At 39.7% G+C, this 14,098-nt stretch overlaps 2 protein-coding genes across 2 annotated transcripts; one reads left to right on the top strand and one right to left on the bottom strand.

The window, feature by feature from the left end:
* Positions 1 to 5,972: 5,972 nt before the first annotated feature.
* Positions 5,973 to 12,154, top strand: LOC148723734 (uncharacterized). Its single transcript, XM_088733438.1, has 8 exons — positions 5,973 to 7,976; positions 8,186 to 8,327; positions 8,486 to 8,649; positions 8,749 to 8,828; positions 8,975 to 9,455; positions 10,874 to 10,945; positions 11,061 to 11,211; positions 11,318 to 12,154. Exons 1-8 carry the CDS (start codon positions 6,693 to 6,695, stop codon positions 11,686 to 11,688), a joined length of 2,745 nt encoding a protein of 914 aa, XP_088589564.1. The 5' UTR covers positions 5,973 to 6,692; the 3' UTR covers positions 11,689 to 12,154.
* Positions 12,155 to 12,539: 385 nt separating this feature from the next.
* LOC148723733 (chromodomain Y-like protein 2) lies at positions 12,540 to 13,357 on the bottom strand. The gene is made up of 2 exons (XM_088733439.1): positions 13,052 to 13,357; positions 12,540 to 12,867 (listed from the first exon to the last, which is right to left on the bottom strand). The coding sequence occupies exons 1-2, from the start codon at positions 13,205 to 13,207 to the stop codon at positions 12,766 to 12,768; spliced, it is 258 nt and encodes an 85-aa protein (XP_088589565.1). The 5' UTR covers positions 13,208 to 13,357; the 3' UTR covers positions 12,540 to 12,765.
* Between the last annotated feature and the right edge of the window lie 741 nt (positions 13,358 to 14,098).

The raw sequence follows: 14,098 nt of genomic DNA, 5'->3' as shown, positions 1-14,098 counted from the left end.
CAATGTTTTAGGTGGGGGTGTTCCGCTGAGGCCTAAAAACCCCTTCCCCATCTCAGACCAAATGGTCAAATTTGGTACCCCATCAGAGATTGGAAAAAGGAGTTTGTTTACACTAATTGACAGAATTAGGCGTCAAACTGCCATACACGCTCATTGAATCGAGTGAAACTTCCACAGGCACGGTTCCAGATGAAAAATGTACTGGAAAAAAAATGACTAAAACACTTAATTCAAAAATTGAACAGGAAAAGTATTCCCCATCTCAGACTTAGTGGGCGAAACTGAGACCTCATCTCAGACCTAGAAGGTCAAAAACCCGACTCCATCCAGCGGCACATACCCGTATAGCTTATATATGGGAGTACCCCCCCCCCGGTTTTCTATATTGGACAGCAGACTCTGCTATATGTTGAAAAAGAGTATTTTTATTTCCTTTACACAAGTAGAGACTGTGCAAAAGTGATTCCAAGTGAATAATTTTTGCTTTTGGAACATTTATGTCATATTTTTTTGTATGCGTCAGGAAAATGTAAATTTCCCGAAACCCGACTGACGGCACATAAATGCCTATAACTTTGGCTACGATTATGATATTTAGATGAAATAAAAAGTCTCTGAATCCTTACTTCTTTTTCTTTTGCAAAATGCTTTCCAAATGTGCTCTTTTCTAAAGGTATGGTGTGTTTTTAGATTGAGAACAATGAACAACAGACAAGACAAATTTCTTGGTCAAACTTTTATTGGCTCAAAATATTTATGGTAGCACCTAATAACTTTTAAATGTATTTTGGAGGAAAGGATTTTTTCTCCTGTGAAAAATGATGTATGGTTTATGGGTGGGTAGCAGTAATTGCTGACCATCTACAGCCAAATTTGTAACCCGCAGTCGGGAGAACAATTTGGTTGCCCAGGAAACTGCCAACGAAAGGGTTAAAGAACAACGTCTCCTGAAGATCTGGAAGTTCGCTGATGTTTCACCATTGCCAAAGGTGAAGCCGGTGGAGGATCTAAAGAAACACTTAAGGCCAATTTCTCTCACCCCTTGTCTTTCGAAAGTTGCTGAGGAGTGTGTCGTAGCTGACTACATGAAATCCTCCGTACTTAAAGTTCTCGACCCAACCCAGTATGGCACTGTGCCGAAGTCATCTACAACTCAAGCACTTATACACATGCTTAACCATTCAACCAAGGGATGTAATGGCAACAGAGCAACTGTTAGGGTCACACTCTATGATTATATGAAAGCATTTGACCTCATAGACCATAGGATTCTCGTTAATAAGTTATGCAAATTAGATATGCCGATAGAAATAAGCAATTGGATCCTAGATTTTCTAAGTGATCATTCCCAAAGAATCAAACTTCCAGAGGGATGTTATTCCAAGTGGGGATCAGTTCCATCCGGGGTACCGCAGGGGACGAGACTAGGCCCGTGGTTGTTTTTGGTCCTCATCAAAAATCTAGAAATTAATAATGCGGGCAATATCTGGAGGTATGTTGAAGATCCAACTACATCCAAGATCGTTGTGAAATGAGCCAGTGGCAACTCCCAATTAATTGCAGACACTGTCGTGCAGTGGTTATCTGAAAAAAGAGTGAAAAATGTAAAGAGCTTAGGATTTCATTTCCAAAGAACAAAGCACAACTCGCACCTATAGTAGTAAATAACCAAGAGCTAGAATGTGTCGAAAGCGCCAAACTACTGGGTGTTACGATCTCCAACAACCTTACATGGAATAAGCACATTGATCAAACTATAAAGAAAGCTTCTAAACGTATCTATCTCCTAATACAATTGAAAAGGGCCAATGGCACAAGGCATGAATCAATTCTTTTTTATACATCTTGTATAAGGTCAGTCCTGACCAACGCATCGCCTGCGTTTTTCTACGCCCTGCCATTGTATTTAAAGAAAGATCTAGAGAATGTAGACAAACGGGCATTGTCAATCATTTGCCCAGGCCTGGCCTATATAGAGGCCTTAGAGCTTTCCAATATTATGTCTATGACTACATCGCTAGCTTATGTAAAAAGACCTTCTTCTCGATTGGTAATGACCCGGCCCATCACTTACATAAAATGCTTCAATCGTCAGGGCCGTCATGTTATAATCTCGGATGCAAAAGGCATTTTGCGATTCTCTGATGTAGGACCAAGCATTTCAAAAATAGTTTTTTATTCACATCACGTATTCAAAACGAATTTTACTGCTCGGTGAGTTTTGTAAATGAGATCGATGCCATTGTATACATTTTAACAGTTTGAACTTTCATTATATTTATAGGATACTACTATTTATTTAGGACTTTAATACTATCATGATATCATACTCACTATTATAAGATATTATTTCATATATTATATTACTATATTATATTTTATACTATATTGTAAATACACAATTCAGCTCAGTGGTTGCCAGCTTTTTACAAATAAACTATCTATCTATCTCATCTATCTTGTTGTGGGGAATTCGTGTTATAATTCCGAGTTCTTTACGAGAACAAGTTTTGCAGGAATTGCATGAAGGGCATCCTAGAATTGTGTGAATGAAGTCACTTGCACGACTCCATGTTTGGTGGCCTAATTTAGATCAATTGATTGCTTCTGTTGTTCATGATTACACTAAGTGTCAGTTAACGCAAAACAAGCCCCTAATCACACCACTGCATCCATAGGATTGGCCAGACACACCATGACAGTGAATTCACATTGACTTTGCTGGTCCATTCATGAATAGGATGTTTCTTGTAGTAGTTTATAGCCACTCCAAATGGCTAGAAGTAGAAGTAATGCCCAGCGTAACCAGTGAGTCAATGATTGAGAAACTGAGAGTTATGTTTGCTCGATATGGTGTACCAATGCAATTAGTGAGCGACAACAGTCCCCTGTTTACTTCGATAGAATTCACAGATTTTATGAAACAAAATGGAATAAAACACGCACTAGTCACACCATATCATCCGAGGTCAAACACACAGGTGGAACTTTTTGTTCAGCTGTAGAACTTGACAGTTTTTCGCCGTTATCAGTAGAAGATGTTTGCAATATAATCAGTACATCGTCTAATGCCTCATGCTCCCTGGATCCAATCCCTACATGGCTTGTGAAGTCTTGTCTTGACGTCCTTGCGCCCTCCATTACTCGCATGGTAAATTTGTCTATTCGCCACGCCTATGTTCCCGATGATTGGAAAACTGCAATTGTGAAACCTCTATTAAAGAAACCGGGTCTAGAGTTAATTTATAAAAACTTCCGTCCGGTAAGCAATCTAACATTCATCTCCAAGATCGTCGAAAAGGCGGTTCTTTCTCAATTGTTTAAGCACTGTGAATACAATGCTCCTCTGCCGAAGTTACAATCAGGGTTTCGAAGATTTCACTCTACCGAAACTGCCTTGCTTAAGGTTCAAAGTGATATTCTTATGTCAATGGACCATCAGGAAATTACGCTTCTTGTGCTACTGGATCTAAGCGCTGCTTTTGATACAATCGATCATCAGATTCTCCTTAATGTTCTTGAAAGCGATTTTGGAATCATTGGCTCTGCCCATAAATGGTTTGAGTCTTATCTGTCTGGCTTAAAACAACGTGTTCTCATAAACGATCGAACATCAGATGATTTTCATTTGAACTGCGGTGTCCCACAAGGCAGCTGTATGGGTCCTATTTTATTCATATTATACATATCTCGACTATATCACGTGATCGCTAACCATCTCCCCTCTGCTCACGGATATGCCGATGATACACAACTTTATCTGTCGTTTCGACCCAATGACATATCTTCGCAAGACCACGCCATAGCTGCTCTTGAAGCCTGCATTTCGGATGTCCGCTCATGGTTGATTTATAACCGCCTGTTAATTAACGATTCTAAAACCGAATTCTTAGTTGTTGGTTCCCGCCATCAATTATCAAAAATCGCAATTGATTCCATCACAGTCGGTAATTCTACCATTCAGCCTCTCAACTGTGTTCGAAACCTGGGTTCCTGGTTTGACTCCAATATGTCCATGTCCATTCACATTGGTAAGATCTGCAGCAAAGCTTTTCATGGATTGTATAAAATTCGCCAAATTAGGAAATTCCTCAGTCCTGAGTCCACGAAGACTCTTGTTCACGCATTTGTGACTTCGCATTTAGACTATTGCAACTCCCTTTTATTTGGCGTACCCAAGTACCAGACAGAGCGTCTTCAGAAGGTGCTCAACGCCGCTGCTCGACTAATTTTTAGGATTCCCAAGTTTCACCACATCTCGTCCGCCTTATATAATCTTCACTGGCTTCCTGTGGCTTATCGCGTCCATTTTAAGTTGTTACTTTTAATTTATAAAGCTTTAAATAACCAAGGCCCACTATACATAAAAGAATATCTGCAGCCACACAGTGTCAAGGGTCATCAGCTACGTTCCTGCGATCAGGGTCTCCTTATGGTCCCAAGAACTAACTTTAAGACCTTTGGTGATCGTGCCTTTGCCCGTTCTGGACCTTTTCTGTGGAACGAACTGCCGCTTGAAATTCGAAACAGTCCAAATGTAACGATTTTTAAGTCAAAGCTTAAGACACATCTATTCAAGCTGGCTTACAGTTTGTTTTGATATTTTGTCGTTTATCATTTTAATAATTGTAGTTAATATGTTGTAAAGCGCTTTAGAATATTTTATAATTTTAGCGCTCTAGAAATGTAAATTATTATTATTATTATTAAAGCAATATTTCAAAACTGAAGGAAGTTTGTCAGTAATGCAGAGCTTGGCGAGATTTCTGTTTAGTAATCGAGTGGCGCCGAGTAGCGCGACAGGTCAAACATCGGCTGAATTGTTTCTTAAACACGGCAAGAGAACTACATTGGACCTACTGCATCCAAGCCTAGGTCGCAAGATCTCTGATAGACAAATGTACTACAAGGCAGAACAGGATCGAAAATCGAAAGAATGTGAATTTTCGATCAGAGAAGAAGTCTTCGTCCAAAACTTTCAAGATGAGCCAAAATGGTTAAAAGCAACCATAGTTGAACACACGCATCCGGTGTCATACAAAACACAAATCGGAGAGCAAGTGTGGAAACCACATGTAGACCAAACGTGCGACAAAAGTTACGACCACACCCCAGAAACAAGTGTTAACGCGCCAAAACCACTCGTTCTGAACAAGAGCTACGAAATGCCAAAGCCAGAACACTCATCGGAACACTCTGAAGTTAGAGAGATAGACGGAGAACCAGGCAAAAGCGCATACAACAGCATGTCAAACAGCAAGAGGGCAAACGCACCTCTCACCGCAGACCAATCAAACCAACCACCTCAACCAGCTCGTTACCGTAAGCTTCCAAGTTGTTTAGGTTATGATGGAGAGACATAAATTCAGAAGGAGAGGAAAGCGATGGTGCAAGTGTGTCCAAGAGGAAGAATGATTGCAACGACTGGAATGCACGCGTCCTGCCGCCACACAGAAGGTCTTCTCAGGTCCAACAACAAGAAATTGAAAGACAGATGCACAGATGCATCTATTGCGATGATATGAATCACACATCCCCTAATTGCACCAAAGTTGTCGTGGTCGGAGACCGCAGACGAACTTCGAGCCAAAAACAGTTGTTTTAATTGCACAACTGACAAACAGAACAGACAGCTGTATAGCCCAGGGTGCCATAACTGTCAACGCAGACATCACACATCAATTTGTGATCACCCACCAAGTGGTCACACAATGAGGGGAAGATCTATGACTATAAATGAATTAATTGTCATATTTGTAAAGTCACACTATGGATAATAAACAAACACTCATTATCATTATTATTATTATTATTATTATTATTATTATTATTAAATGCCCCAACCAGCGCAAACTGAGGAAGAATACATTCAGCGAGAAGCAATCAAGACCAGAAGGGTCATTACACACTCAGTGGTTAATAACAGAACCAGCAACTCACTCAACCTTGGAATTGACAAGATAATGGATATCATCGCCAGAAATGTCGAGCCGACATGCGCACTGAGAGCGCGACACTTAGAATTTTTCCGGCTTCGATCTGACCCGTTCATTACAGAAAATGTATGGCGACAAAATTTAATTTTTGTCGCAAAATAAAAGCATTTAGTATTGACGAGCTACTTTCGATCAAGTTAAGATGATACATTTCCGAACATGTTTTCGAAGTCGGTTTGGACATGAAACCTTTGAATTCCAGTTCGGTTTTGAGAAATTTGTAAAGCCATATTTTACGACGCCATATTGTAAGGTTCTGAGTGAAAGGTCGCATGCGGCCCTGAAGTCTGCGTTCATTTTGTACGGGCACATGAGTGCTACATACTTTACTTTCTATCCGTTCGAAGACTTCTAATGTCAGGCCGTTTCTGTGCAAAAGATAGCGTATATCCGTCCCGAAATGGGTTCGGTTTTGAACATCCATTTCATGTGATTGCAGACTTCCAGGTAAGAGTGACATTGAAGCCACAACGGGATGTTTTGCGCGAGAAAAATCAATCCTTTCCGTAAAAATATGCCCACCATATTATAGTAAAATGTCCTAGGCGTTCCAAAAAAGCTTTGGTAATCTGGGGAGGCTTGGAACTAGATTTCCCATCAGCCTTGTGAGCTTTACGCGGTCTTTTTCGAAAAAAAACGCGCAATATTTATATGCCAAAATTACATTGTTGACTATAGATAAGTACGATTTTCGATATGTCCTCTTTATACAGTGAAAAGGAAATAATTGTTCTCGCTGATTGCCCCAACACACATCTGCAATATGTAGTCCAGCAGCGTGAACAAGGCAATGAAGTGATATTCTGGCTAAAAATCAAACAAGGGGTCCTTGCTAGCTGGAGAAAAGAAAAGTTATCTGTCAAATGTTCAGCTGGTGTTCTCTATATTGACCTTGTTAATTTGATTATACCTGGAAATACATTTCGTTTGGATCGCAACAGTGAAAGATTAGAAACACAGCTGTCCAATAGCTGCATTGTTGCGGATGCTACAAGAAGAAAAATAAACAAGAAAGGAAGTGCTAAGCAGAGACAGGAATTCCTGGACTCATACAAGAAGTTTGCATTACTTAAAAATGACGTAATCTCAGTGGAGAAATTTAAATCAGACATTAGCAACCTAGAACAGAACGTGAAAACTGCAGAAGCTGAAATTAAACTCTGGAAACAAAAGTATCTTGACCTTGAAAAAGAAAAAGAAGACCTCTTACAGGAAATGCTTCAGGAAAAAGAACTGTCTGACTCATGCAAAAAAGAGAGTGAGCTCATGAAAAAATATATCAAGCAGCTGGAAAAAGACCAGTACACCAAAGTAAGGGGTATAGCTGTTCCAAAGCTGAAAACAACACAAGCCCAAAATAGGAAACTAAAAGAGATCAAAACAAGGGCTCAAAAGGCTCTACACTTCAGTAAATTATTTGGGCTTGAACTCAACTGCTTGAGATTGAAGGACCCAGATAGTTCAAAAATGTACACTGTTGACCTTCATACTGAAAACAGTCCAGAATGTGGACCTTTAAATGTTTCTAAAGGTGACACCTTACCTGACACACCACCGGATAGCCAAGCACTACCAGACACACCATCACTGGATAGCTTACAGCCTGAAACACCATCTGATAGCTTTCAGCCTGACACACCTCCACCCTCTTCAGTTAACACCCTACAAACTCCCTCAGCTAACAAACAGTCTCATCTTTCAAACCAAGCCTCATGTCAAAGTGAGACAAAATACTCTAAACTAAATGATGATGACAAAGCGAAGGTAGAGAGCATATTGTATCTTATTGACAAGTTTGGGGTTGGGGATGAGTTCATGCACGAGTTGTCTATGGTAGTAGATGGATTGCCCAAGTCATACCTCTTCAAACTGTGCCGAACAGACCTCAACACAGGCTGCATCATTACATCCACTCCAGGCAGAGCCCCAGGAGCACAGTACTCCTTCAAACAATTACTAGCTGATCGCGTAAAACACATGGTAAGTACAATAATATTAGTAGTACCGAGTAATTAAGTCATCTTTCGCCTAAGTTTTGCCTCAATATTTCTTTACTTGCTAACTTGTTTTTTTACTTATGTATTCATTGTTACAGATATAATGGTTACAAGCTTACTATCAATTCCGTGCAAATCTTTGTTTAACAAAGTACATTGTATTAAGTGGGTCCATTCCTTTTATGGTGGCAGATGGAGGCTAATTTGCTTCAAGAAGGTGAGAAGGTGAAAGTGAAGTTGAGTGGGGATGGTGCTCGGATGAGCAGAGTAAGCAACTTTATCTTGCTGAGCCTTTCGATCCTCCAGAGTGAAGATGACTTGTTATCATCAAAAGGTATCCAATTTCAATAAAAAAATGACATTCATATGACTTTTTTAACCCCTCATGTGACATAATGCAATAAAGCAACATGTCCATAATCATTAATACAATAATATTCTCATCACTTCTCATACAAACAAAATTATTCTCTTATTTTACATTGAAACAAGGTACTCACACCATTGCTGTGGTAAATGGACCAGAAAGTAGGGAAACCCTGGCCAGTAGCTTTAAGGAGGTCTTTGATGATGTAAAGCAAATCCAAAAGGATGGTTACATAATGATTGATGGAAACAGAGTGGACACAGAACTATTTCTTGGGGGTGATTACAAGGTAGATATTCATGTATGTGTGCCCTGACTCCAATTTCTTTTCTGGAACTATCCAAGTCATGTAATCAATTCTATAATATCTGAAATTCACTCTTTCTAGTTTCTACTACTGGTTATGGGCATCAGTGCAGCAAACTCAACATATGCTTGCTTGTGGTGCAAAGTTCATAAAAGAGACAGGTATTAATTTACTTTACATTTGAATACTTATTAATCCTTTAATATCATCAACAATTGAAAAACAATTGTACAAACTATGGCAGTTCTGTATTAAAATAGAACAGTTATAAATAATTTGTTTGTTTTTATTTTTCATTTTTTTACAGGGGAGACATGACTAAGCCTGACACCTACTATGACAGCAGCCCTCTCAGAAGGACATTAGAAGAACTCCAGGAATGTGCAGAGAAGTCCAAGGGAGAGAACTACTGCTGTGTTCATCAACCTCTTCTTAACATTCCACTAGACCACATCATTCTGGACGAGCTGCATTTAATGTTGCGAGTTACAGACGTCTTGATTGGAAACATAATAGAAGATGTGATGCAGTGGGATGAAAAAGAAAGTCTCCTAACTCCTACTGGGAAGAAAAAAATCCATCTCGACAAACTAACACAAGCCATAAACAGCTGCGGGGTATCATTTTCAGTTTGGGAAAAACGAAATGCAGATGGCAGAGGGTCTGGGACTTGGGACTGGACAAGTTTGATGGGGGATGACCGAAAAACACTCCTGAAAAACCTTCCGTGCAAATTAGAACCACTGCTTCAGCAGGACACAGCTAAAACTGTAGTAGAATTGTGGAAGGTATATGTACATTAATAATATTATATTTTTGGACATAATTGTGCAGTGTTAACTACAAGTCTTGTCAATAGAAACATTTAAGACAATTACTGGCAATTTGTACAGCTAGTTTGGTAATTGTGAAGAAGAGCTCCCCAAAAAACCTGTCGGCCGACAGTCGGCCGACTGTCGGCCGACTGTTGACCGACAGGCGGCCGACAGTCTACCGACAGGTTAAGAAAAAAGAAAAATTGTGTAAAAAACGAACAGTTAACGTGACATAACAATCCGTAATGGTGATGTATGACTCGACAGACTTCACCTACTTACCGATCGACGGCAAAGTTGGTAGTATGTAAAGAAACGTTTCTTCCAAAATGTTATCAGATGCGTATAGGATATATCACTTGCGTAATTTACAACACACCAGACAATCTAAGAATCGCATAGGAAGATAATTTAATCGAAAACTCGGCCAAAAACTCTGAAAACCATAAGCTACGTATCAATACAAACACTTTCGTTCCAATCGCCCAACAATGCAACGCGGCCTCTTATGGTATGTTAAGTATGTATGTATGTATTTGTTGCTAGCATCGTAATCTATCTTGCAGGTTTGGGATGAATTGCTATTTCCAATTTCAAGTTTAATAAATGATACAACTGGAGGTTGCCTGTCACAAAAGACTTCGGCGCTACATCCCGGTCATGAGCAACATGAGGAGAGAGGGGCAGCTGTTGCCAATGAAGTTCGCGGCACGATTTTACGAGTGAAATATCTTGTATATTTCACCACGCACAAAACGGCTCCTTTAGGAGCCACCAAATCTTGAAAGTCAATTGTCAACGTATTAAACATGTTGGATGTTGTATCAAGCGAGGCACGATTCTACGAGTGAAATATCGGATCACTCAACGTTTCTGGTAAACCAGACCAAAAACTCTTGATCTAAAACGACCACGATACCTCGTTTTGCCACTCTGCGACAAACGCAAATTAAAAAATTAATAATTTAAACCCATATGCTTTTGTAACGGCAAACTTAGAATCCCTAACATTGTGTGATCGTTTCACGGACAAGCTACCGACAAGGTACCGACAGGTTACCGACACATTACCAACAGTCGGCCGACTGTCGGCCGACTGGCGGCCGACAGGTAGCCTATATTTCAGGCAAAACCTGTCGGCCGACAGACGACCAACTGTCGGCCGACAGACGACCAACTGTCGGCCGACAGACGACCAACTGTCGGCCGACAGTCGGCCGACAGTTGGTCGTCTGTCGGCCGACTGTCGGCCGACAGGTTTTTTGGGGAGCTCTTCTTCACAATTACCGCTAGTTTTGTTGTTGCTGCCCCTCCCCCCCCCCCAAAAAAAAAAAAAAATTTACTCTTGCTGTTTGCTGCAGCGGCTAACTTTTTTTCACTTAACCTTTCAGGGATTTGCTGACATGTACTTTGGTTTCATATCATCTTTTAAACCAACTAATGTTGACGAATACCGTCAAAAGGTAAACTGCATGAACAAACACAAATTAATCAATTATCATTTCCCTTCAATTACTGATTATTGACCTATTGAAAGAGAACTGGCACGTGGTCTACAAATTGCCTTTTCTGTTTCAGATAAAATCATGGATTGACACATTCTCCTCATTAGGGGACAAGAGGATTGGGTATGCAAGAGAAAGAGTGACATGCTATATGCATGCAGCTGCCTATCATATTCCTCACATGGTAACACAACACAACAACCTCAAACAATTTAGTGGTCAAGGTACAGTTTTGATCCTACTGTATAATTATATGGAACACAAATTACCCAAATTTATCAAAGAAAACCATTAAGGCAATATAAATCCTACTTTCATTTTTCTATTTAGGTGTCGAAAAAAACAATGATGACGCTAGGAGAATCTTGCAGAGAAAAACAAACCACACTGACGATCCTGCTGCAATTCTACGAGCAGAGCATCGCATTCGTGTGCTGAAGCACAGGGAAAGAAAGCCCAGAACATACACCAAAAAGAGCACAGGATATTGGGAAAATGACATTAAAGCAAACCGCAAAATGCGCAAACGTCTTAGCTATGACAAGCCTGTAGAATCAATATCTAATGAACACATGGCAATAACAACTGAGCTCCCTCCCAAACAAACTACAAAAAGAAAAAGGAAACAACCTTCAAGCAGTACTAAATCTACAGTGAACAAAAATCAAAACGTGTTAAAAAATAATAAGTTCAGACCATAATTGTTCACTTGGGTATCCCTAAGTGGCAAAGATATGTTATTAAATATGTAAAACGTTGAACCATGTACATGTAACAACATTCCAGAAGATATAATCTTATTTAATTCTATACAAAGAACAATTTACTGTCTTGATAAATGTAAACTATGACAGATAAGCTGCATTAAAGTTAACCTTTTTACTCTCAAGAGTACTCAAGCCAGAAATCAAGAAAAATCCAAATTTCTTCCATAGTCTAAAAAGAAACTGACTAAAATCTTAGCACAGAAACATATGATTAAGAGTACTCTTGAAGTAAAAGGGTTAACCTAAGAGGTATCTCCAAGAGCTACTTTAATAAATGAGAAGGTAAGCTTCTCCTGAAAAGCTCTTGGAGAGGGATTGTGGTCTTCTACCCTGTATTTCTTAGGAGACCAGGAAACAAAATGTCTAATCTTCATGGGGTAATAAACTTTTATTCCCTGGCCATGTGAGTCAGCACAGTAATCCCAAAACTGTGGAAAAAACTTGGGGGGGAAGTCAGCCTTTTCAAGAAAATGATAGCCATCCCTGATTTGCCCTTTGTTTTTGAAAAGGCGCCTGTAGGCATCCCCGCGGAATTTTATAGTCACAGGTAACCTGGACTTAGACTTTAAATGCTGTTCCACAGCAACTCGTAGTGTTGCACACTCATCGAACAACAGAGACTGCTCTGGGGATGGATTCTCCAAAAACCTGAAAGAATATGAGAACAGAAAGTGTTAGGTAAATATTTTAACTGCAGTGCTTAAATCATTCAAGTCTAAGAACAGAAAAATCCTTCCTGTAGTAAACAATAAGTTCAGTATTACAGTACCAATAAGTATCATACACAAGAAAATAAGCAGGTCAAAAGCTTGAAATTGTAGCTAATTGAACCTTCGCTAGAGTCTCTGCACGTGGAATATTGCATATTGCAGAGGTAACAAATCAGTGGAGAGAATTACTTTTTTGATCAGTACATTGACGGAAGAATGAGTAGCTTCTCAACTTGTAAATAAAGTAGTTTTCGGGAAAAAAGTTAACGTTGAGCTGCCGCAAAAAGCTGAAAACAATCATTCAATCATACCGGATACAATCGAGGGAAACATTTTCTTGAGGTTCCCAGGTACAATCATATGGAGAATATCCTCTCCACAAAACTAAGTATTCAGTAGAGCCCTGTTTACAAATAAAAATATAAGCAAAATGCCCAAATGTTAAATTAAAAGTTTCCATTCTTCTCCTTTTGTCAAAGAGCGAATGTTGCAAACTAGACAGCCGTCTACAGCCATCAAATTACTTAGATTTCGCTCCCCATGCATAATAGTGGTAATCACTTTCCGTGAGAAAGAATTCAACTTACCGTGGCGTTTTCCCTTTGAGCAACGAGACGTTCCACTTCCCATAATCGTCCCCTTGTTTTCCGCTTTCTTTTTTCAATTTTAGGTAGAATATCAACGGTGGATACTCTGTCTAAAGCCGCGTAAAAACCCTTCTCTTTCCTCTGTCGAGCCGCCATTTTGAATAAGAACAGAAAGAATGCTCTCTTTGCATTTAGTGCGTGAACCAATCAGAAAACCGTGAAAACAGAGACATGATAGACAGCTTATTAGATATGGCTGATTGCATGAGTGTAAAGACCGCCCACTTTGGTTCGACATTTCTGGCGATGTGAGCGTTGCAACATCACGAAATTGTTTCGAGTGACAGCATATGAGATCACATTCATTAACACCCTAAAGAAAGGGATGCGAAGAGAGAGTCAAGGAAATTTTTTTAAGTAACGAATTAACAGCAGACACTTTGAAGAAATCTGAATCCCTATGGATTAAATCAGTACAAGCGAATTCGTTTGTCAGCAAACTTTCCTTTCTTAAAAGGAAAAACTCCAAGTCCAGGCCACCTATTTGAGTAGCTCAGTACAGATTACATCTTAGTGACGACCAAACAATCAGATTCAAGGGAAGAATCTCCAACACTCCACTAACCACTTCTAGCAAGTCTTCAATTCTTTTGCCGGCTAAGCATGCCCTTGTTAACCTTCTAATCGAACAAAAACACGATTTGGTAAAGCACACAGGAATCCACGCTACATTGACAGCCTTAAGGGAGGAGACTGGGCTTTGCATGAATGTGAAACTGTAAAGAGAGTCATTCATCACTGTGTACTTTGCCGCAGGTACGAAGCAGAACCATACAAGCCCTCAGAATTTGATGACTTACCTAGTAATTCAGTTTCTGACGATCCCCCTTTTACGCACATCGCATTGGATTTCACCGAACCATCGTACGTCAAAGAAGATCGTAGAAGTTCACAAGAGAGTGACTCTGATTCCCATAAAGTTTATGGGTGCCTATTTACATATGAGTCAACGATACAATCTGACAATGCGAAAATGTTTCATTCTTC

Source organism: Stylophora pistillata, chromosome 9, assembly GCF_964205215.1.
Source record: "Stylophora pistillata chromosome 9, jaStyPist1.2, whole genome shotgun sequence".
In the NCBI taxonomy this organism is placed as follows: Eukaryota; Metazoa; Cnidaria; class Anthozoa; order Scleractinia; family Pocilloporidae; genus Stylophora; species Stylophora pistillata.
The sequence above is the reverse complement of the archived record's forward strand: the minus strand, read 5'-3'. Positions and strand labels throughout refer to the sequence as shown.

Bases quoted from the DNA above. Each gene is read 5' to 3' on its own strand.
- LOC148723733 (XM_088733439.1), bottom strand. From the start codon at position 13,207: ATGGCGGCTCGACAGAGGAAAGAGAAGGGTTTTTACGCGGCTTTAGAC. The intron at 12,868-13,051 runs GTAAGTTGAATT...ATTTGTAAACAG, and splicing joins CTCAAAGGGAAAACGCCACG to GGCTCTACTGAATACTTAGT.
- LOC148723734 (XM_088733438.1), top strand. From the start codon at position 6,693: ATGTCCTCTTTATACAGTGAAAAGGAAATAATTGTTCTCGCTGATTGC. The intron at 8,829-8,974 runs GTATTAATTTAC...ATTTTTTTACAG, and splicing joins AAAGTTCATAAAAGAGACAG to GGGAGACATGACTAAGCCTG. The intron at 9,456-10,873 runs GTATATGTACAT...TTAACCTTTCAG, and splicing joins CTGTAGTAGAATTGTGGAAG to GGATTTGCTGACATGTACTT.